The 23,904-nt window shown below is 46.1% G+C and overlaps 1 protein-coding gene across 1 annotated transcript in view; it reads left to right on the forward strand.

Moving 5' to 3' along the window:
* Window positions 1-23,904, forward strand: part of tenm4 (teneurin transmembrane protein 4) — a 139,814-nt gene that overhangs the window by 54,767 nt on the left and 61,143 nt on the right. The window contains 1 exon segment of the mRNA XM_060075790.1: window positions 21,693-21,945. Coding sequence (XP_059931773.1) covers window positions 21,693-21,945 — 253 coding nt within the window.

The raw sequence follows: 23,904 nt of genomic DNA on the forward strand, positions 1-23,904 counted from the left end.
AGATAAGATGTCAGGTATGATTTCAGAAAAGGTTTTGTAAAACCACACCTGACTTGCTCCGACTTAGCCCTGGGAGCTCGGAGCAATAGAAAACAATTACACCAATCGGGGAACTGTGGAGAACAGCAGAGTAACTCAGAGCATCTGTGGATGAGAGACATCCATCTCCTGTAAACAGCCTGGAGATCCCACGCTGGGCCGCCTTAATCATGCACCGTGTGCAGGTAGACGGACGGCCATTAAACCCCTGCATGTCCGCCCCGCTCCTACCATGACGGTACCCATTAAATACTCCGGAATAGCCTTTTAATAAGCTCGGTTTGGGGGGGGGGGGATGTGACCTACAAAACAATAAACAGCGGAGGAAAGCATCTCGCACGAGGGCCACACTGTGAAACGGTGATTAAATTGTGCTGTGACTCCATGCCAGGCTTTTTGTCGTGGTAGAGTGTGGGGCCATCTAGCAGTACTGCTGCATTGTCATTTGGCAGATGCTTTTATCCACAGCGACATTCAGTGAATTTGAGATACTTTGGGCTGAAGCGTCTTCCCTGGAGGAAGGCTGCAGACGTCCGGGGATCAAACCCGGTGCTTTTCAGCGGCGAGTCAAACACTCTAAACACTATGCGGTCCTGCGCCCTTGTACTTTTACATCCAAGACTGTTCAATAAACCCCACAAAGGAAGCACAGGAAGGCTTCCCCGCTTCCCAGATCTTTGATGTTGAAGCCGAACACAGAGGCGTGACATGGGCTTCAGGGGCCGAGGTAATCAGCGGGGCCCGGAGATCAAATACTGCCTTGGAGACAGGAATCCCAGAGAGCATCCAGCAGCCAATCCTGGAAGTCCTTCTTCAAGCGATTAGGGTGTTGAGGCATTTCCACGACAACGAGAGCCCAGCGTGTCGACACGCCTTCTGGACACTTGCATCACTTCCACTATGTTGCAACTATAGTGGATCCTAGTTTTTTGGCCCGGGTCCGCCTACCCCGCAGCCTGTTTAGCCCCAGGAAGTTGAGTTTGGTCCTCAGTGGACGGAGAGATGTGGGTGGTTCCGGCCCAATAGTTTGCCAGTCCAAACATAAGTCACTAGGTGTAGAACTCAATGGTCAGTTTTTGCAAAGACATGCATGAAATATGCCTATCCCTCATCCTTTCAATTAGGTTAATTTGTTCAAATTTGCCGATGCTCTGAACGTTAACATTGACTTCGTAGGCTTCGGGAATGATTATAATCATATCTTTATCAATGAGATATTGTCGCTGCCGCTGTTTTACGTGGAATTGACTTTGAATACGTTGTTGATCCATGAGTGCACCGACTTACCAAAGTTTACCCCTATCAGTGATCAACACATTCTTGTCTTTTCTATTTCTATGCGTGTTTAATGATTAATTTCTCGCCACATCACCAACACGATCAAAGAGAACTGACGCCTTCACAACAAACCTAAGAACGTCTTTGGTGGAGTCATCTCACAAAGTGTCAATTGACGTCTTCCTCTTGGGTTGTACATTCATGCTGCTCAGAGTGGTAACGGTGAGGCCAAAGGCTGGGGAGGGGTTTATATCCATATCAGGGAGCATGATATACTGTAGAACACTACTGCTATGAGCCAGATGAACCACCAGCAATTTGAAAGCAATTTCATATCTAATTAAGGTATCTAAGAGGACAGGGCCTTTAGGGCCAGCAAAGTGTCTTCTGGGCCAATAGAGCATAATTAATTGTCAATTATTTAAATTAGTTCCAGTATAATGGCCATGGTTTGAAAAAAGGCCTTTTCCCGAAATGTAAGAAACAATTACGAGGGATTTATAAATAACCTCATCATGTTATAACAGTTAATTAAAAGGGCTACTGGACATGTTCCATGACGGCATCAATGTGTACACGTATTACATTAATCCTCTTGGTTATTGGCTAGCTTTGAATGAAAGCTGTCATACCACACCATTACCAACTCGCCTGCTATACTAACCAACCTTAAATCCATGTTTACATTTCTTAATTACCTCACACCAATGCTAGGGCTGTTTGATCAATTGAAGACATGCATCTAAAATGTAAAGGTTTTTATTTTTTATACTTTTATTTTGAAATCATACCCTGGCTGCTAATAAAAACGTGTAAATAGCGGCAAGCTTTATTGTTCTACCAGGAGAGATTATTGCCAAGTAAACACATCTTGCCAAAATGTCGCTCCTCAGCACTATTGTTGCGATTAATTAAATGTAAATCTCAGACCTCAGCATAAAACAATACAGCTGAATTCTGGCCAACACGTTTCTTAATTAGCTGGGTCTGTTTTGATGTTTCATTTTGTCACCTGATGGGCAGAGGGTCAGATCGCTACCAGCTTTCTGTCTTATCGCTAGTTTCAAGAAAACCTTGGAATCTGCATTTATTTTTTGCAGTGGTTTATCTGTCATTTTTCATGATTATTATTGGATTTCTTTTTATTATTATTATTATTATTATTATTATTATTGGAGTATTGGAATGATTATGATATATGTGGCAAAACAATAGCTTACTCAATGACACAGAGCCTTCTGTGGCATTGCCTGTAATGAGCACGTCTAATGATTGAATTTGGCCTTACATACTATAGAATTGTACGTATACCATTGTATAGAATAGCATGGTAGTCATGTGTTCTGGAGGGAGGCCTAAAGGGAGGGGTGGGATTTCTTCGGTTGGATGCTTTCAAAATCGAGCTTACTCGGGCTGGTTACTCCAAATTGCCTACTCTAGCTTTTAGCAGTTGTAACCTCTTCATCTTCAACATCTGCATCATCAAAGTGACTCTGCCAACAGTCTATGTCTTGCTTGCCGCAGAAGGTTTAGTTAACAAACTATAAAACACAGACTTAACGAAGATATCATTCTGAATAACATATATCCAGCAGTTAGTGTTGGTGTATTTAACAAAGACTAAAATTAATTGTGAGATGAAGCGGGAGTACTCTCAGATGACCGGCATGTAACCCCAGAATTGAAAATCTGTAATGTCTGATCACATGGTGCTCCAAGGGCGGAGTCTTCCCCAGCCTACGATGACATCTGTGTTTAGTTGGCGTCATCCTACCCCCGTTTAGAGTTGATACGATTTATCCCGCACTGTACTTCTATGACACACACTCGTTGCTGCCACGTGGTATCAGCGAACCAAGCAGGATATGTACCGCTCTGGTTCAGGTTGTCGGGATGACAAATAGACCTGTGTCTTGTTGGTGATGCAGCCACTGCTCGCCCTCAGCGGTACCCTCTCTGCAGACGGATAGCTCCGGCGGTCACCGTGGATACGCGGAATCCTCCACACCCTGCAAGGTCCTGATAGCAAGCTAGCTACACAAGATGACCCGCATACTCTGGACTCCATGAATATTTATCCCCGGAGAGGTGGAAGGGTTCACAAAGAAAAGGCACTAGAGAAGGGATATCTGGTGCGGTTCCCAGCCGGAAGAGAGAGAGAGGGTGAGAGAAAGGAGAGAGGAGAAGGGAGGGAGAGCGGAGAGAGAGAGAGAATAGGAGAGACATAGCAGGGGAGAGAGAAGGAGAGATAAAAAGTGGGAAAGGAGAGCGAGAGAGAGTGAGAGTAGGCGGGATATTGTAGAGAGGTGGAGAATGAGAAGATACTGAGATGATGTGTAAGGAAAGAGAGCGCATGAGAAAGGAGAGATGGAAAGTGAGAGAGGTGAAGCTAAAGAGAAACATAGGAGAGAGATACGATTAAAATAGGAAATTATAGACCAGGACTCTTTGGAAGATTTATTTTTGAAGCTTACACTTTCATTTTTTATACTTGCATTAGATTTTATCGTCCTCCCAGATTATGTTCAATGTTTACCTGATTAAATGGCCACTCCTGTCTAGCTTTTCAGTAGTCCTCTGAAATTAAAGGACTCTTTATCATAGATTCTATCATGCACATGCATATGAATAAAGTTCCTATGCCCCACTCTCCCTGTAACATTCTTAATCTCCCTCACTTCCTCATTCTCTCCCCCTTCTCGTGTTCTCTCTTTCTCTCCATCATGGTCATCTACCTTTTTCTCCTCCTCTCTCGCCCCCTCTGTCTCTGTCTCTTTGACACTTACACACATGCACACAGACACACACACGTACCGACGCACACGCCTCCCCGTCACACACACACAAACGCACATTAATGCAAGCGCGGGCCGTACATGCATTCACATGCACCCATGCTGCGACAGATTGATGATGGTGACATAAAACGCAGGTGCAGCGGTAGATTTTGTAAATGCAGGACGTGGCGGCCATGTTTCACCGATTAAAAAGCTACATTGATCCTGTGTCATTTATTGACCCATGGGGAAAAGGCAGACCTCATACAAATGCAGGCTTTAAGTGTGTAATGCCGGTGCTTAAACCAAGCCTCAGGAGGCACCCGGTGAGCAGAAGTGTTGCTGCTGTGTTGCTGTCCGGCACTGTGGTTTTCCCCCGGCTGCAACGCAAAATATCTGCTGATTACAAGTGTGTGTCTGCTGTTTTATAGGGGAAAATAATGTTTGATGATGATGTTTGCTCGTGAGATTTGCGAGACGCAAACAAACGCAAGTACACACCGGGTAAGTCCCCCCTCGGGGACGGCTCCCAGCTGGAAGGCTATTGTGCAGAACGGTTCTGTGTTGTGATTGGACGACGCGGGGGGGCTGCTCACACAGTTACCGTTAAAGCCACCGACGAAGGCCGAGTGGATTGGCGCGCACAGCAAACTAAAGAGGGAGGGTCACTTGTATGTACAAACGGTATATTATTATTATTATTATAGATTTCGTTTTTTTTTAACCTGCGCGGCGGATGAAGAGGAGGGTGATGGCTGTGGAGGTTACCATGACGACGCCGCCCCCCCCCACCCCCACCCCCATCCCAACCTCCAGCCAACCACAGCCACCGATCTGTTCAGCTGGTCGTTTTAATTAGGAGGCTCATAAGCAGATGAAGACCCCCCGTGGGGTACAGGTGGTAGTGGTGGCGATAGGGTGGGCAGGACAGGTCAAGACAGCTGGTCATTGGTTGGCCGGCTTGGCTCAAGGGAGGTGATGGTGTGGGTGGAGGGGAGGTGGTGTAGTTGGTTGGGGGTGTTGAAGTATATAGAGGGAAGAGCCAGCCAAGCCTGGCTGCTTTCGTAGGATGAAAGTGTGTGTTTCTGTGTGTGTATGTGATTGTGTGTGTGTTATTGGGGGTGTGATCTGTGTGTGTGGGTGTGTCTGTGTGGGTGAGAGATGTGTGTCTGTGTGCTAGTGAGGCGTGCCTGTGTGGTTCCGTGTATGGAAGTGTGTGTGAGGTGTCTATAGGAGAGGTGTGTGTTTGTGTGTGTTGAAGTGTTGTGCTTGTTTGTGTGAATGTGTAGGTGAGCTGAGTGTGTAGGTGAAGCATGAGTTTACCTGAGGTAAAGTGCATATGTGGGTTTGTGTATATGTGTGTGTGTGAGTGCGTATAGTGTGACTCAGAGTGTGAATCACATGATGAAAACTGAGGTGGGAAAAGCATCATAGCTCAGTGAAAGGCCTATTGGCTTAGTGTTTAGGGCTAACCTTCACTCTGTTTTCGGAAGCAGGCATGACACCGTTAGCACAGTAGAGGGTTTTAACAGATCAAGAAGATCGCTGTTGTCTTCCACTGCAGTGCACTGGCAATCACACAAATCCTCACTGATTAGCACCCTATTAGCACCTTTAATGCAACTATATCTTCTAAGCCAGGAGGCGTTACACACAAGTTGCCGATCACTTCCGCGCTGTTCTTTTGCGAGCATATAATTAGCATCATGCTGTTGTTTTTGCTTTTAGGCCTATGTAGCGTCTAATGAAGTAAGTTGAGCAGGAACTGAGATGGAATATTGATGCTGCTGACTCCTTACCCTTGATCTGTGAAACGCTGATTTAATAAAAAATGATCTCCTGCCGTTAACCTCTCACTTCAACGTTCCTCAGTGGTCATTACACTGGATTTATTGTGAAGTGTTAACAGGAAAATCAAGTGTACGCTTATATTGGAAATATCAAGCAAAGCATGCAAAACCGTGTATGAACGCACACATACACACACACAAACACACACGGACACACACACACACCAAGAGGCATTGCAGCGGGCATGGAACTGGCATATATGTTAATATCACTAATTGCATCGTAACGAGCTGCGATCCAGTGACTCGTACATTATTACTCCTCCGGGATAATCGCGGCCCGAGTCTGCGGTTATCAGGGTGGCTGAGTGATTGCGCCGTCAGCAGGATTCTAAACGTTTACAGCGGAGAGACGCGAGGACGCAGACTCCGAGGGCGACGCTATGGGCGCGCCGACTTTACGGTTGAACCGCGCGCTGGCATTTGCGCGTCGCAGGGCTGCTGCAGAGGCTAGACACTGCGTTAGCTGCTCCGGAAGAGATGCTGATGTAGACAGCATCCTAGTCTGTACAGTCTGTGGCGGGATGAGGGAGGACAGGATGTAGTAAAGGGCAAAGCTAGCCCTACCTCAGCCCTGTCCCTTGTCACACTGTGTGGTAACATGCTATTACACATGAGGTACATGATTTTACATGTTGTTACATTTTCTTATTGCATATGACTTGTGTGATTACACTGTAACCGTACACTATAATGTAAAGTGTGAGCAGTAGTTGATATTTTATAGGTTACTTTAGTGTAACATGTGCTCCATTGTTTTTTCTCTTTTTTTGCTTTGCATGGATTCCATAGAGTGCATAGACTGATATATAGGTGATATATCCAATTTAGGAAATTCGATGTAAGGCGCTTTTCTGGTTAGTGAAGCAAGAATGCATGGAAAAATAGGCTTTATTCAAAATTATAATACTGTAAGGTTGCCATGTTAGCTTGACAAAATAGCTCTGTACAGCACATGCAGTTTTTAGGTTTGAAGTGGTTGAGCTACAACTCTTTTAGGTAGTTTAGTGCAAGCTTGTTGTTTATCCTCCTCATTTTGTCATGTTTTTTTATTCAGGACTGTATTCGCATTCAGAGCCTGAAGGCTTGGAAGATAAGACTTTTGAAGATGTGTCTTTGATATATATACTTATATCTATATTTGTCTGTAGTGTTAATAAGAAGTCAGTGATTCATGTCGAAGCAGCTGTTTCAGAGATGGAAACTGGGGCATGGATGTTGTTGTCAATCATGTCCCTGTAAACACTAAGCTTTAAACCCATAGTCCCTCCACTTGGTTCTGTTACCATAGTACTCTTGAATGCTGCGTTGTCTGTCTGTTTTTAGGAAGTCAGAGTAAAGTGTTTGCGTGTGCGCTCACGTGTGCGTCACTGATGTTGACTCCTAAACCCCCCTTCACCCGCTCCATCCCCAAAGCTCCTCCCCAAACCTCACCCCCCTCCTCCAACTCCTCACCCCTTCCTCTACCCCATCCACCCTCCCCTCTTAACCGCTCCTGGCCCCAGACCTCAACCCCAAACCTCACCCCCCCTCCTCCACCACCTCACCCCTCCCTCCCCCCCACCCACCACGGGCTGTGTGTGTTTGTGGTCCCCAGGTCCCCGCGGTGTATTGTTCTTCCGTCACGTCCCCTGTTGAGCTGCTCCCATAGCCTCCCCCTTTTCCCTGGCAGCCAATCGGATGTGGGCGGGGTTGCTAGGTAACTGTGTGGCTCAGCCTGCCGGGGTCTCAGAAGTGTGAAGGCTTGTTTGGCCCCGCTTCAGTCTAAGTTAGGACGGGCTCCGAGACCTTGGCCCCTACCACTGCTCCTGCTCCCACCACCATTACTGCAGCCGCCACTGATGGTGAGTCGCCTGCTTCTTATTTGCGATTCCAGCACTCCCATTACGTTCTTGCCGAACTTCTGGAGGGAGACGGCACAGAGCCCGGGCCACGAACCAGAAAATGGAAAGGATGGAGCGGCCCCTTGTTTCCTGTTTCGTTACGGAGATTTCAAACCAAAGAGAAAATCACTCGGAAGAGTGGATGAAACTTTCAGAAGGGGATTTTAATAAGTGTGTTTCCGCCGCATGCTGTTGATCGGAGACCTTTACAGACACTTTACGGAGCCTTTCCTGACGCATGCCCCTGCTTCTTCCGTTTTAAATGTCGAGCTCTCTGCAATATTTACACGTTATAATAATCATATTAGTTCAGAGGAACACATATGTATAGACATCCAACCACAGAGTTTGGGAAACACCAGAGCAGACTTGTCTCGACCCAGGTCATTCTGGTTCCTGGGCTTTTTCTAAACGGAGGTGCTTGAGTTCAGAGCTCAAGCTTAGAGCCAGTGTTTAGTACTCTGGAAGCGGATAGTGTTGTGAAGTGAAGCCGGGGAAGTTTAAGTGTGTCCCTCTCACTGTGGGAGCCAGGACGGCTGATCGGATGGCTGAGTACAATATTTTGGTTCTTGTATGTCACAGATAGCTCCTTTAGTTTCAATTTAGTCTCTGGAGATGTTGATGTGTTTTTAATTGCTGCAGGTGCGCTTGGTTTGAACATTGGCTTCAAAACATGAATAAAGATAGCATGAAAACATAACATAAACCGTTTTCTTTTAATAACCATTTCTATTAAGTGTAGAGCAGCGCAGCTGGATAGCCAGCTGATTGTATAGCTTCCTGTCAACCCTTTCTTCCTAACTAAAAACTCCCTGCTGGTTATTATTGCTCTTTAAATGAAGATGAAGTCCTCAGCATGAAAGCAATGTTTTCATTCCATAATGATTATCAGTGGCTACTTCTTCAGCACTTACACATTTACTCGTTATTATTATTGAACTGTATCAGTAGTTGGATGGATAGTTTAAAGTTAAGTTTAGTATGAAGGGGTACTATTAATATTAAGATCCTCATTACAGAGCCTGGTTTGAGTTTTTTGCATTTCTACACAAAGTCTTTGCTAGCCTGAAATAACCGCAAGGCTCAAACATCTTCCCCAAACGTGCATATCCACAGGCACACACACACACACACACACACACACACACACACACACACACACACACACACACACACACACACACACACACACACACACACACACACACACACACACACACACACACACACACACACACACACACACACACACACACACACACACACACACACACACACACACACACACACACACACACACACACACACAGAGAGACACACACACACAGAGAGACACACACACAGAACATGAATACGCACCCGCATACACCTTGGCTGCACAGCATGCTGGTATGAAAAATGCATGAAGTGAAGAGACATTTCAGCCGGTTCTTTTTTAAAAACCAGAGCAAACTGGATCTGAGATTACATAAAGAAACACAGTCTGTGTGTGGTGCGTGTGTATCTTAAAAAAATATACCACACATAGCACAGATTATCATACTGGAAACCTCTCATGGCCATTCTTTGTGTGGCTGTGAATTATGTTGTGTTGCGTCGCATTCTCTTACACTGCGTTTCTTCTCCCAACGCCTGAAACGTCGGATAATTTTAATATTTAGAATTGAATTGTCTTTCCACCCCTGAACCGACAAAAGCTGAGCAAAAAATAATAATAATAAAAAACCGGCCTAAATTATTGATCAGGCTTACGAGTTAACTACCCAACGGGAGGAATTACATCAAACCAATGTTCCCCTCACGGAATGGATCTGCTTGTGGAAGCCTTAGAGAGAATGAGTTATTAATCCCCTCGCGAATCCCCTCCCCATTAATGTGACTGCGACTGAGAAGCAGTGTTGGTCAGTCTACCAGTGAAGGAACCTTGCTCAGGGGGACGGCGGTAGGAGGAGAACTGGGGCCTTTATTGTTGTGGATTTGCCTTGTTACAATAGCGGTGATTTACATAGCTGGGGCTCTGGGGCTGGCCCTCGGGCTGACGGAGGGGAGGTGGAGGAGAGGAGGAAGTGCCAGAGGATCTGTCTTAGTCATCGAGCCTAGCGGGGCGGAGGCATGCTATCGTGCCGCGTAATGTCTCTCGTTGCATTTTCTTTGTAGCAGAATGCTTAATGATACAATGCTTTGTAGCACGATGCCATGTAGCACGATGCGTTATGCTACAATGTTAGCTAGCACGATGCCAAATGCCACATTGCTATGTAGCACAGTGCTGTACGCTTTGACCCATTGAAGCACAATTCTTTCGTCGTACAATGCTCTATGCTGCGATGCTGTGTAGAGTGATGCTATATGCTACGATGAGATGTCAAAGACTGCTGCTAAATAATGAAAACATGGTAAACACTGCTCTGCTGGTTTGTGTGTTCAACCACGAAAGGGTCCGGGTTCGATCCCCAATGGTAGCAGTCCACCTCTTAGGCCGCCTTGAGCATAACTTTTTGTGGAGAATTTCTAAATGTTGGTTATCATTAGAGTCGGACTATCAAGGCGTTATTTCAAATGCAGTTCTGGTGGACGCACTCCTCCATTTTACGGACCTCTCACCTCCTTGTGGAAGCCTGTAAATAGTCACTAAATTATGCAAATTGCTCTTTCTTTGAGTTCCGTTTTAGCATTCTTCATTGTTTGATCACACAGTGGTTGGCTGTATGGAGGCAATTACAATGTGAAAAAAGTATCTGCTGTTTGTTCACTTAAGCCAAACTAATGAGTCGTGTTCGCTTGTTCCACGCCTTTCTCGTGTGTTCTCTCATCACATCTACGCTGCTGGCTTCCAGCTAGCGTGCGGCTTTCATTTACTTTTTACTTGCATCTATATGCATGGCGCTTCTATGTAAATTAATTCTTAATTTTAAGCCGACTGGATAATAAGCAGCCTACTGTGGTCATGTTAGTAGAAGAATCACAAGCTCCTTTTAAACAGCCTGCTCAAGTCGGGACTGTTGGGGCGATATATATATATATATATATATATACAAAAAGAATTGGGGGGACCTTGTTGTTCTGCATTTAAACCGTCAGCGGGGGTTGTAACAAAGCCGAATCAAGATATGTGTGAACTAACCCACCTTGTTATGCATCAACATAATATGATGCACAGCAGCTTTACTTGCGTTGAAGAGTGAGCTCAATGTGCACAGCTAGCAAAAGCACCTCAACACTCAGTTCACCCGCTGTTATCGCTGAGATTGATGCATAAGTTATACGTCACACAAAACGCTGACACAGTTGTGCTATACGTCACGCCTCTTATTTCCTGGGGGGGGGGGGGGCATTACTTGGTATTGTGTAATAAAGCAAAGCTAGCTTAATGCCTTATCTTTTTTACAGCAATATGGAGGGATCTCTGTGTAAAAGGGGCTTTCTAGAGACTTTAATCAAACAGACTTTAAATGAACGGTCGAGGAATTGTGTCGGTTTTGAGATGACTATTTGGGAGACTAAGCCCTATTAAGGTAATGGCTCGTAGTGCATTTGACCTTAAGGAGATTTATTTTTTAAATCTTCACAAATCAGATGAGGATTTTATGCGATGTGCTATTTTTTCCTGGGGGGATTTTTATTTTTTCTGATCTTTTGGGATAGATCACTCACCTGACCTTCAATATGTTATGAACTTCCATAAGAAGTAATACGACGTTTGGAGATAAAAAATACATTAAAATCCTTGGGATAGGGTCAACGTGGAAGAGTTGATCCATTTTATATCAATGCACTATAATATAATTCTGTTTATGAATATATTGGAAGATGTTCGGTCTTACAAAGGGTTATAATGGCCGATAAAATACTTAATGTTGCCAAAGCATATAGATCAGACTTTGGTATGCAACTCAGGTTGCTCAGAGGGAATTACAAGCGCAGAAAAGCATATTCCAAAGTCACTACCACGGTGAAGAAGACTGGAATATAAAATCTCCTCGGTCCACAGGTCAGTGATTCAAGAAACATTAAAATGCAGGAGAGACATGTGGTGAGAAAATATTTACTTTGCCCCCCACCTCCCTGAGTAGACAGGCAGAGAGAACCACGTATGCCTAAAATAATAGTTCTGAAGAGGTGTATCGGTTGCGCTGGAGAACAGGTGGCATCGCTTCCAGATTGAATGTGCACCGGGTCATCTTTACTCCTGGTCCCGGACTTAGAGAATGTTCTAGTGAATTTTGAGGCGGATAAACGCTCACAGAAGCACATTGTGGCTCAGAGGTGGCTGTGTTTGTTTTTCGCAGGATCTCGCTTGGCTCCCAAAGAATACACCAAGCAGGCCCCTCTCTGTGTGTGTGTGTGTGTGTGTGTGTGTGTGTGTGTGTGTGTGTGTGTGTGTGTGTGTGTGTGTGTGTGTGTGTGTGTGTGTGTGTGTGTGTGTGTGTGTGTGTGTGTGTGTGTGTGTGTGTGTGTGGTTAGGCCTGACCAGGCTGCTCGCTGAAGCCTGCGGTCCTCTATTGTGGGGCTTGTGTTTCACCGTGGCCCCAGGCTTTCTCCGAGGGCCCTCTTCCTGGGTAGCCTGCCAGTGGGGGACTCCTCCGCCACCACGCTGAGCCCCTTAGATCTGAGCCTCCCTCACCTCCCGCCATTAGCATTTCTTAATGCAAAGCAGCATGGGTTCCTTGGTGGCTTGTGTTTGCTTTTCAATGGGGCACGGTGGCTCCCCGCCGGTGAACGCACCAGAAGCACAACAGCTCCCTGCTCCTCTCACAGCTGACCAGGCAGGAATGGCGAGCTGGACCCGCTTGGCCGGGTTGGAGGGAGCGTAGGGGTTGAAGGCGGTGAATCGCTCCCGGTTCTTCATTCAAATAAGGCTCCATTTGAACTGCTTAATCGTCTCCCGTGTCTGTGCGGGTAAGAGCAAAATGTGGTTTAAACCGGTCACGGGCAGAAAGTAATTTACTAGCTCGGAGGAACGGAGTGATCATGGGATGAGCAGTGAAGAGCTCTGGTTGGCATGTCCCGGTTTTGTCTGAACGGTTAAAGCTGTGTGTCAGAATCTTAAGGTCGCAGTGATTGCTGTACTGTAAGCTATAGCTATTGGATAAAAAAAAAAAAAGATTGAAAAGGGTTGAAAGGTCATATAAAGACCTGTACACACAAACAGAATAATGATTCCTTACCACAAATGCTAATCCAGTAGTGTGGCGGAATTTGCATAGGTTCAGTGGGGGATTTGATTCCAGCAGATGCTGATGGGGCTAAAACCATGTGTGGGGAGGGATATGTAAGCTGGGGGTCATAAGGACTTTCAGACCTGAAAAAGTGGTCCCAGTACCAAACAGATTTGGGACCTTCTGCTTCAACACCAGTTGTGCGTTGCCATGGCAAGGAGACCGCTTTTTTCAGCTGTTGCAGTGGTGTTATTTTAACTCTGACCAACTCGATATCACTAGAGCCAGGTGGTCTTCTATTCATCTTGCTCTACGTCAATGCAATTGGTCCACGGTGCGGATAATGTATTTTGGGGAGCTAACGATCTCCCATCCATAGGAGATGGCGAGGAGTGCGGGGGAGTGAGAGTGTTCCGTTGGAAGCCACGGGAATTACAAAGCATCTGTATTCCTCAGACAGAATCTCAGACCTCCTTGGTAGCGAGGCGGAGGGTTTGAAACGTGTTCAGCTGTTTGGCTTGCCTTTAGCCAGGCGCCTCAAACAACTGTGGCAAATCCATTTGATTTCAGAGGGGGAGAGAGAGAGGGGGAGAGAGAGAGAGGGGGAGAGAGGGGGAGGGGGAGGGGGAGAGAGAGAGAGAGAGGGGGAGAGAGAGAGAGAGGGGGAGAGAGAGAGAGAGGGGGAGAGAGAGAGAGAGAGAGAGAGAGAGAGAGAGAGAGAGAGAGAGAGAGAGAGAGAGAGCCTATGCCAACATTGCTCCTAATGGATTGGATTGCTGGTATGGGGGATAATCCTTGGGCTGAAAAATATATATTTTCTCTGCAAGGGTTACAGATAAGGGATGTGTTCTGAGCCTGTATGTTGTAATTTTAGGGAGGGGGGATTTCACTGAAGAAAATGATTTTCAGTCATATGGCTGTATGGTGGTTATATAACATGTACGATTGAAGCAGTTTTTTTTTTTCTTTCTGTGCCAGTCATAAACGATGGTAGGCATACATCTGCTTGTTGTATCTTCAGGAAGTCTTCTCCTATATTTGTCTTGGTAGAGGGAAGGAGTTGAGGGAGGCCGTGTTAGCGCCGCCATGTGTTGCGCGTGCTGCCTGTTAGCTCTCCAACTAGCTAGGAGGAGACAGCTCGCATTCCCTCTTGGCTCCACTCCTTCAGTCTGTTCTCATAGCAGAAAAAAACAGCCGGGCCAAAGAGAGAGGAGAAAGAGAGGGAGAGAGAGAGAGAGAACAGAGACTTGCAGAGAGTGGGAGATGCTGCTTGTGTTGAGTGTAGCTTCAATACCCCCTTGACAAATTTGATTTGTAATTCCTGCTCAGGTGGAAACTTTGCCCCTATGATTAGCCAGAGGGACTCAAGCAATAAGCAAGATTTTATCATTTATCTTCCCAATAGATTGGTTTTTGATTAATTTAGTATTGAATTGGCTCACACACGTCCTCTTTTACGGGGTGCGTTGGGGAAAATCATAACGCTTTATTTATCAGGTGTGACTGTCGCTGCAGCCCTTTCCGGCCATATGCGTTTTTAGAGGGGTGGCAAGGGAGGCCTCTTTCACCCCTCGAATCTGATTGGCCACCCCAATGCCCGTCCAAAATCACCACATCACTGGCTTCCACAGTGCTTTGGGCTGGGTCTTAGGCCAGCATGTTTGTTTTGAAGAGGCAATTCACCTTCGCCATAATTTGCCCTTTATTGCAATGCTTAATACAAAAATACTTGCGTTATCAAATTCAATCTATAAACTTTAATTGGGATTATTTCACATATTTCAGTACTTTTGACTTGATTTTTGGCTTGTTATTTAAAAAAGGCTGAGGATCACAATATGAAATGACAATCCATGTAACATTTCGTGTTTTTATTTATTGTAGGCTTATTTCATTAAAGCAGAGCTATAGCCTTTGTTTAGTCAGCTTCTGGGTAAAGGCCTCAACAGCTCTTTGAATGGCTTGTTATAGATCCATGACCAAAATACTTGCCCAGGTTTAATTATAAGTAAGACCATTAATTATTATAAAACAGATCCTAGCGATGGTAATACACATCGTTGCTTGGTCAGAAAATTTCATTCAATTACTCTGTTAGGATGCATGCTAATTATCCAGTCTCCCACAATTAAAAAAAAGCCTGTAAATTGGTTTTAACTTGGTGAACCATAGCAGGGATCGCCAAACCCCTTGCAGTTCAATAACTTCAATGAACTTAAATATGGTCCAATATAAATATGGTTTATCTTTTTAGTAGGATATGAATGCATATAAATAAAACAACACTTTTTGGCCACCACTAGACATCCCTTTGCCGACTCTCAACAGCTGATTCCAGGCAGTCCAACAATGACTCTTCCCCACAGACTGCAGAGCATGATGATAACCAAAGCTAGCTTGAGTTAGCTTCTGGTTCCCATTTCTAGCTTCTAGCGGCTAGTTCCCAAAAGCTAGCTTCTGTTAGCTCTGGATCTACCCTATGCACTCTACATTACTATGCAAATAGATTCATATATTAGCATAATAGTAGCCAGCATTAATCTTAACAAGTTGCCAGCATTAAAAAACAGCCCGTAGTAAACTTCAGAAGGAGCCAGTGTGCAAAAATAACCAGTGTTAAACATAATACGTAGCCAGTATAAAAAGGAAGCCACTATTAAACATATTAAGTAGTGTTAAATAGCAAATAGCCAGTATTAAATGATATACAGTATCAAACTCTTTCACCTTTTTTATGTGTCCAAAGGTATTGTTGGGTACCACTGCAAAATCAACATTTATTTCACTTTTTAGAAACTCTTCTGCTAGCTTCTCTTCCGCTTTTCAGCTAATGCCTTACAGAGGGTACTCTTTATATCATGTTCTGTGCTGGTTGAAGTTGCAGTTGTGCTGTCAAACAAATTAAGTTGATGGACTGGCTAGTCTAGCACAGTTTTTGTAAAAAAGCTAAATTTCTTACTTAATGTCAATGGCTTATAATTACAGTTTAATTCAATGCACTGAGTTGTTTTTTACTTTTGGGTTGAATACTAATGCAAGCTATATCATAAAAACTATATAGCTATATGACACTCACATCTTTGTACGAGAAACACGAAACAAAGGTAATTGTGTTGTTGAGCTGTAGATGTCTGAGACGGAGTTGTTAGAGGGAGCCATCTTCTATAGTCCCCGTCGTTATCTCCGGTCAGTGGGCGGGGCTCTTGCTAATGAAGAGGACTTTCGGTAATTACCTCTGAAAGCACGGTCTCAGCGGGCCCCAGCCAGCCTTTGCATCTGCCGCCAAGAAAAATGAAATCTTGCATTCCCAGACTGAATAGATAGCGCCCAGCCTCGTGGCTGAATGCCGGCCCAAAGTTTGGCCATTGTGGAGAAGTCCCCTTCTACTGCTGCCCCGGTAACAAATGAATCTTCCTTTCTTGCCAATTTCGTTCGTGCAAAGCAGGTCAATAGGAAACCATTTATTTCCCCTGTTCCGTGGTTCGCGGTGAATAATTGTCGCTGACTCACCACATCGGCCAGGACAGCAATGGCCGTGCCCTCTCCGTCTCACAAACCCGTCCGCGTCCTTTTCTTCTATTCATGCTCATCTTTCCAGTAAAATAGAATAGCACCTAGCTCCACACCCGACTGTTAAAGATCTGTGGCTTTGCATGAGAGACGAGGGGGGCGGCTGGGGCAGTATTAAGGCAGCTAGTTCTTACATATCTCTGTCTGGCTGGAAGGGGTTGGCTCCAGAGGGAGAGGAAGAAACCTGGACATTACTGGTCGTAACACTACGGAAAAAAAAGTAATGTTTTGGGTCATTAACACTTCTAGAGGACTAAATATATTATTGTAGATGAAAATATCCTGGATTTCACTTCTGGGATTAGTAGAGTACGTTGCCGTTTTATCTTGTATTGTCCAAATAATAATTTATTACAGCTTATAAAGTGCTTCAGATTCTGGGTTTTCGTGGTTTTAATTGAAGCGTGTGATCACACAGGACTATGGTATATTTACCGAGGATGATATTGCTGTTATTATACTTAATTTAATCAATTTTATCGATTTTGGCAACTGTAAGCTGATCTTTTGTTACAAACCTGGCAAACATCTTCTCACCACGCTGACAAGCCTTTACGAATATGGTCATTGATAACGTTTTCTAGTGTAAAAATGTCAAACAAACTCCGGGATATTACCTTGTCTGTAAACCCAAACTCGTCCTGGTCGTAATCATCTATCGTAGCGGGCGAAAAACCTCCATCCGTGTCATGTAGTTCTCCGTAGGGGCAAACACTTTCCCACCTTATATTATCCAGCAGAAAGCAGGTAAGGGACGTTCGCTGCCAGTTGTGTATTTCCTCGTCACCCGGGGGGCTGTTGTGTTTTCTCTGCCCAGCATCGTGGTCTAGACCTGGGCTAGGCCAGAGTGGTATCACAGGGGGGTCCACCAGACACACAACGTACAGCTTGGTCTCTGAATGAAACAAGGAATAAAAAGTCCCCATATTCATTTATTCATATTTCCGTCAGGGCTCTCTGTGCCAGTGTTGTGTCTTTTGAACCGATAGTTTGTGTCCAGCCTCCGGATTTCAGGAAAGTACCACCCATGGAATTGAGGACACACACACACAGACACACACACAGTGTGCAGAGGCAGGTACACAAATAATGTACATGTGATGCTGGTGTAGCCCACATGACTGTCATGAATCGTTGGAGGAAGAGAATGGGGAGGGGGAGACGGGGAGACGGGGGGTCTGCACCTGGTTGGGGATTAGACTCAGCTGGTTTTAGACCCTCAATGTTCCCCCCCCCCCCCCCCCCCCCCTCTCTCTCTCTCTCTCTCTCTCTCTCTCTCTCTCTCTCTCTCTCTCTCTCTCTCTCTCACTCACTCACTCACTCACTCACTCACTCACTCACTCACTCACTCACTCACTCACTCACTCACTCACTCACTCACTCTATACCTCTCTCTCTGTCTGTCTCTCTCTCTCTCGCGCTCTCTCTCTCTCTCTCTCTCTCTCTCTCTCTACCTCTCTCTACCTCTCTCTACCTCTCTCTTGTTCTCTCACTCTCTCTCGCTCTCTCTCTCTCTCCCCACCTCTTTCCTCCAAGTCCTGTGGCCGTTTGTTCACCCCCCCATCTCCTCTTTTAACACAATAGTTTATCATGGCTGTCAGTGGAAATCCGCTGTTCAACAAAGGATTGCATTAGCCATGTCTCTGAGTGTCCAGGGACTTACAGCCTCATACAGCTGCTTTGTGGCCCGCTCCACTGGCCCTGCCCCTGAATGCTTCATTGTTGATCAGGACGTTGTTGTTGTTGTTGTTGTTGTCATTTTGCTTTCCGCACCAGTAGCTTGATGGGCATGGGATCAATTGACTGAAGGACTCAATAATTCCAGGTATTTCAAATATATATCCAACCTAATCAGAACATCCGATAAGGGTGTGGATCTCGGTGACAGTTGGAAGTGGTATTGATGGAAGGCTCCCCTAAATTCCGCAGCCTTTTATGCTTTCAAATTGGCAATTTACCATCATGGATGCATTTGAGCCAAAGCAGGCAGGCCCTCCGTAAAGAGAGGCCGAGCTATGTGGTGTGACGCCGGGCCGGTTGATTGATGAATGGTGGGGGAGATGTGGAAACAAATGGGACCAGAGTACGCCGGGGAAACCTGGCCACTTTATCTTGCGCCTGCAGGAGGATCCGCTGGTGCGTACGGCAACAGGGTGGAGTAACCGTCCTGTGTGCATCTTATTCTTAATGCACCCCCTCCCCTTCCATCCTGAGATACAGTGTGGTAACAGCGGGATGTAGCACCAGCTGGGATGTGGAGAGAATGTTAAAGTCTTCCGCCAAAAGCCTGCTAACTAGAGTGGCATCCATCAAGATTGCGGGGACGATAGAGATTGACAGTTTTATTTCTGTGAGTGTTTGTTTTTGTGTGTGTGTGTGTGTGTGTGTGCGTGTGCGCGTGTGTGTGTGTGTGTGCTGGGGAAGTTCATGGAGTAGAAACATCTAGCTGACGACGACCCCTGTATTCGAATGGACGGACCCTCCTGCAACACGTAGCACAAACGCAAGGTTTAACAATCGGCCCGGTTCCAGTGTTTGATTGGCCGGATGATGTGATGAGTCGTCACGGGAATACTTCAGCGAGAAGGCTTGACCTAGCTCTAGCTCGGTACACCCTCGTACAGATGTACTGTTTTGGAGATCCGCAGAGACAGAGAGAGAGAGGGGCGGTTCTTTGGTCACCTTGCAGGTAGCTGCGGAGTGTGCAGCAGGGGGCATAGCTAAACATGGCTGTGCACTCGGGGGCGTGCATGTGGGAGTGTGAGCTCTAAGTATAGACACGTTACAGGGGAGAGTGTTGGAACAAGGCAGCTAGCCATCTCACCATATATGTTTATTACACGGGTCTTCTCAATGCCCTGGAACGCTCCGTTCACTTGCATGGGCCCTTCACAACTTCTGGCGGTGAATTATATTTGATAATTCACCGTTGCTAAGTATAATTGACTGTCGCTGTCGACGAAAAAAAAGGATTTTTTTGCCTCTAATGACGTCTTTGGTATTACTCCGCAAGTAGTCCGGTAAATTGTCAACCCCAGCGTCTTCGGTTGCTAAGCGACGTCAACGTCTTTGGCTGACTATTTTCTCTGCTGATCAACACTACGAATGCTGGTAACAAATAAATTGTAAAAACACACCATGTGTCAACACGTTATTTTTTCGTTTTTGGCGAGTAGCCGTGTAATAAGCGGGATAATGTGTAGAACGTCGCCGGCCATTATCGCAAATAAGCCCCTTCAGGGCGAAGCAAGACACCTCTGCTGCGCGTCGGTGTCCTGTTCGCCCTGTCGGTGCTTATTTTCCCGATAATGACCGGCGTTCTCTACATTATCCCTTACATATCTGTGTGTACATAAATATATACCTCAAGCTACATAATTGCATGTTTCTTTGTGTATGTGTGTGTGTGTGCGTATTATTTTGGAAGCTGTGTGTGTGTCTCAGAGTTTGGATGTTCAGCAGGTAGGGGTGTGTGTTTTTTTCTGGGATAATGTGTGTTTGTTCTGAGAAAATTTGTTCTGACAGAGACCATGCTGGGTGTGTCTGTGCGCGCGTGTGTGTGTGTGTGTGTGTGTGTGTGTGTGTGTGTGTGTGTGTGTGTGTGTGTGTGTGTATGCGTCCGTGCGCTCTGCAGACCTCACGTGCGCTAACTCTGCAGTCCATGTGGCGCGCGTGGAGACGCAACTATCCATCTGTCTCCCTAGCCATCTCTCTATCCATCTATCATCTCTCTATCCATCCATCATCGTGGTGGACAGATAGAGATCCAAGCAGAGTGGATTGACTGAGCACAGCGTCCACACGACCAGAATTCACAGCACTAATACACGTGCAGTCAGAGCAAAGTCACACACACACACTTGCACATACACACAACAAAGCCAAACGCACATACACACATCGTGAAGACACGCACATACACACAGCGAGGTACACATGTATACATTCACGGTGAAGACCCACATGCACACAGTGAAGACACGCAAGCATAAAAACAGTGTCGATAGACCGAACACACCCACACACGTTTACAGTATAGACACACAGCACCCACACACAATAAAGATCCGAGCAAACACTCACAAACGCACACACACAAGCAGGCACGCATACACACTCACGCACGGACGCACACAGTAAAGAGACAGCCCCCACACATGGACTGCATGCACACACTCACGCACATACCTAAACACACACACAGTGGTTCATCGGCAGAGCTTTGGAGGGCTGCAGTACTTTAAAAAGTGCGTTAGTGAACTTAAAGTGCACGTGGGTGTCTTGATGCCTCCTCCTATGAGCCCATTCTTCTCACTCAAAAGGAAGAAAAAAAGTCGAATATAATTGAATCATTGTGTACAAAGGAGTCACCACACATTTTTAGTGCGTGCCTTTGTGCTTTTATTTGACGGGGCGCACATAATGTCTGCCTGTCTAGAAAGGTGACCGTTACTAACGAAAGGACACCTTTGTTAAAAGTCGTGCGAGAAGATGAGTCGGTCACAAAATAAACGATGGAATGCACCATCTTGCTTTTTTTTATTGTATCATATAATATAGGTCTCGGTTTCTGTGGTAGTAAACAAAGAAATAGTTGGTCTCACACAGTGTTGTTTTTTACTCAAATGTATAGAGTTGTCGAACAGGGGAAATCATCTGTGAAATACATGAAGTCTGCTACTACATGCTAAAAACGCTTTTCCAGAGGGGTAATTTTCTATTGGCTGTGCACACTAGCTTGAGCGAGTGTTGTGTGTGTTTTGACAACGCTTGACAACACGCTTCGTACTTGGCACCTATGGAACGCAATGTGTCGTTTTCTTCTAAAACCTTTACGACTGTCTCGAATGCTTCGGATCGCATGTTTTTTTACTCGTCGGCACAGAAGTGCTCCTGCTTAACGGGGGTTTACTAACCCTCTTAAACCTTTCTTACACAGGCAGGCGTCACACTGAGCAAGATGAGTAACTTGTGATGAGCTGGTGGTTTTGTTTAGTGTTTTGTACTTATATTGTGCAGTCTTTTGCTGTGTTGAACCGTTGTCCAGCAATAGGCGCTTGCGTTCTCTAACGGCCCTGAATAAATAATAAATAAAACACTTTGTACTTACTTACCTGTTTTACCTTCTGCTTCCAGACGGCGTGTTCCAGAACCACTCTCGGCTCAGGACGCCACCCCTCGCCCACTCCCACTCGCCCAACCACCAGCACCACCACGCCGCCTCCGCCAACTCTCTGAACCGGGCCACCTACACGCCCCGCAGCAACCCCAGCCCCGCGCCCACGGACGGCTCCGCCCCTCCCGACGGCCCCGCCTCCGGCGCCACCGAGCCGGGGGGCGGCACCCCGGACAACTGGCTGCTCAACAGCAACATCCCACTGGAAACCAGGTAACCATGGATACCGTCTGCCCCCCCCCCCCCGCGCCACGCCACAGACACGCTAGAGGCTGGCGGACGAGGGGTTGGGGGGGGGGGGGGGGGGGCAGGAGTGTGTTGGCCCTTACGCTGTATATCACGGTACTGGATATGTCCTGGTGCCACGTTTACCCCGAGGTGCAGCGGCTGAGGGGATTCATGCAGTTGAGGGCGGTTCGAGGTTTATTTAGAGTAGTATGGGTCTGGTGGATGAAGACATGAAGGATACCCTGCGTACATTAAAAACAAAACACATAGTGTTGCGGAATGAACGGTATAGCAGTTTTCCAACGAAAAAGTGAATAAATAAGCAGAATCATTACGACAATTTTTCGTAAATGGCTGACGCTGAGGTCAAAACAGAGGTTATGTTCTCTTGTACACAGCTTTCTAAATTGTCCCACAATTCATTTGCATGAAGGTGGTGAGCAACAAAGCCAAACCACATCAACAAACAACAATCATACTGCCAATACGCTTTTACGAATGACCTCTCTTTAGGAGACATCGCCAAATAAAAAACAGAAAGAAATTTTCCATAAAGTAAGACCTTCTATAATAGCCAAGGTGCTATTTGAATTGCACTGGCGGAACAATTACAATCACACTGCTGGATGTTAGAAGCGGCACTCTCGGTAAATGAATCGGCAGGCTTCCCCTCCGAGCGCGCTCTGTACGTCCACTTCAGCCCGGAGATTTCTTTATTTCTTACCAATCAGCGTTCTCTGGTTCTCACCGGGAGGCCACCATCTGAGCATGAAGTGTTATTGTGACGGAAAAAACGCTGCCGTCGGCTCGGCGTGAAATCACAGGTGTCAGGACGGAATCAAACCCTATATGCCTCTAATGAGCTCACTACTTCACAGGTAGCCAGGGAAAAAGGCGGGAAAAGTTATCCAGAATGCAACACAGAAGCTTCTCAAAGCTGTTCAGAAAAAAAGAAACTATAAATTATACAAATCCACCCACATAGTAGCGTTTTTAAGATAAAGGGGAACAAATCTCTGTGTTTGTTTTTCTTTTTCAGAGGCTCTAATTACCGGCATACATTTAAATGAATTCAATCACTCTCAACGTTAAATCGCGTTAGCAGCTAAACCGCCGCTGACGGGAAAAGCGCTAACTTAATTTTTTTTTCCGAGGGGCACAGCTGAGCAGCTTGCTGTGAGCAGAAGCTCTGACACCTCCTCTTCCTCCTGTCTTTGTGGAGCGGTTCAGTCAGCGGGAAAACGAGCGTTCACTCCGGCAAGCGGAAGGACAGGGAGTGAAGCGTCATGAGCGATTAAACGTCGTATGGCGCCAACGTTAATCTCGCGCAGGTATCCCCACGGGAGCAGCGAGAGACAGATGCCGAGAGGGGGGAGCGAGATCTGCAACAGGCGGCGCCGCGTTGCAAGCACACGCTAGCGCACGCACACACACATGCTATCACATGCACACGAATGCACATGGAGCACACACACACACACACACACCCTGGAAAGGAAAATAGATCAATTATTAGAATTCCACTGATAAAATCGAAACTATTAGTCATATCCACGGGGGTGCTGAAACACTGCCTGTCGTTATAACTTTTTTAATTGTCTTATAATAGCCCTCTGGTCCTGCTGCTGGGGAATTGTATGGCTGTGAAGGCCTATTTCTAACCCTGTGTCCAGACAGTAGGCAGTAGGCCTGCCGGGTCAGGACATTAGCCAAAAGGCCCATCGAGTCCACACAGTAGCCCACACCAAATGCAGACACTAGCCAGGTCCGAGGCCAGTCAGTAGCCCACGGTGGGGCTGCTCCCCCCCTCCAACCCGCCTGTTTCCTTTCCTCCTCCATCCAATCATGTCCTCCCTCTCACCCTCCTCATTAAAGTATTACACTCCCCCCTCCTCCTCGGAGAACCAGCTTGGCCGGAGGTTTCAAACATGCTGCGCGGCTGCC

This window comes from Gadus macrocephalus, chromosome 16 (genome assembly GCF_031168955.1).
Source record: "Gadus macrocephalus chromosome 16, ASM3116895v1".
NCBI lineage: Eukaryota > Metazoa > Chordata > Actinopteri > Gadiformes > Gadidae > Gadus > Gadus macrocephalus.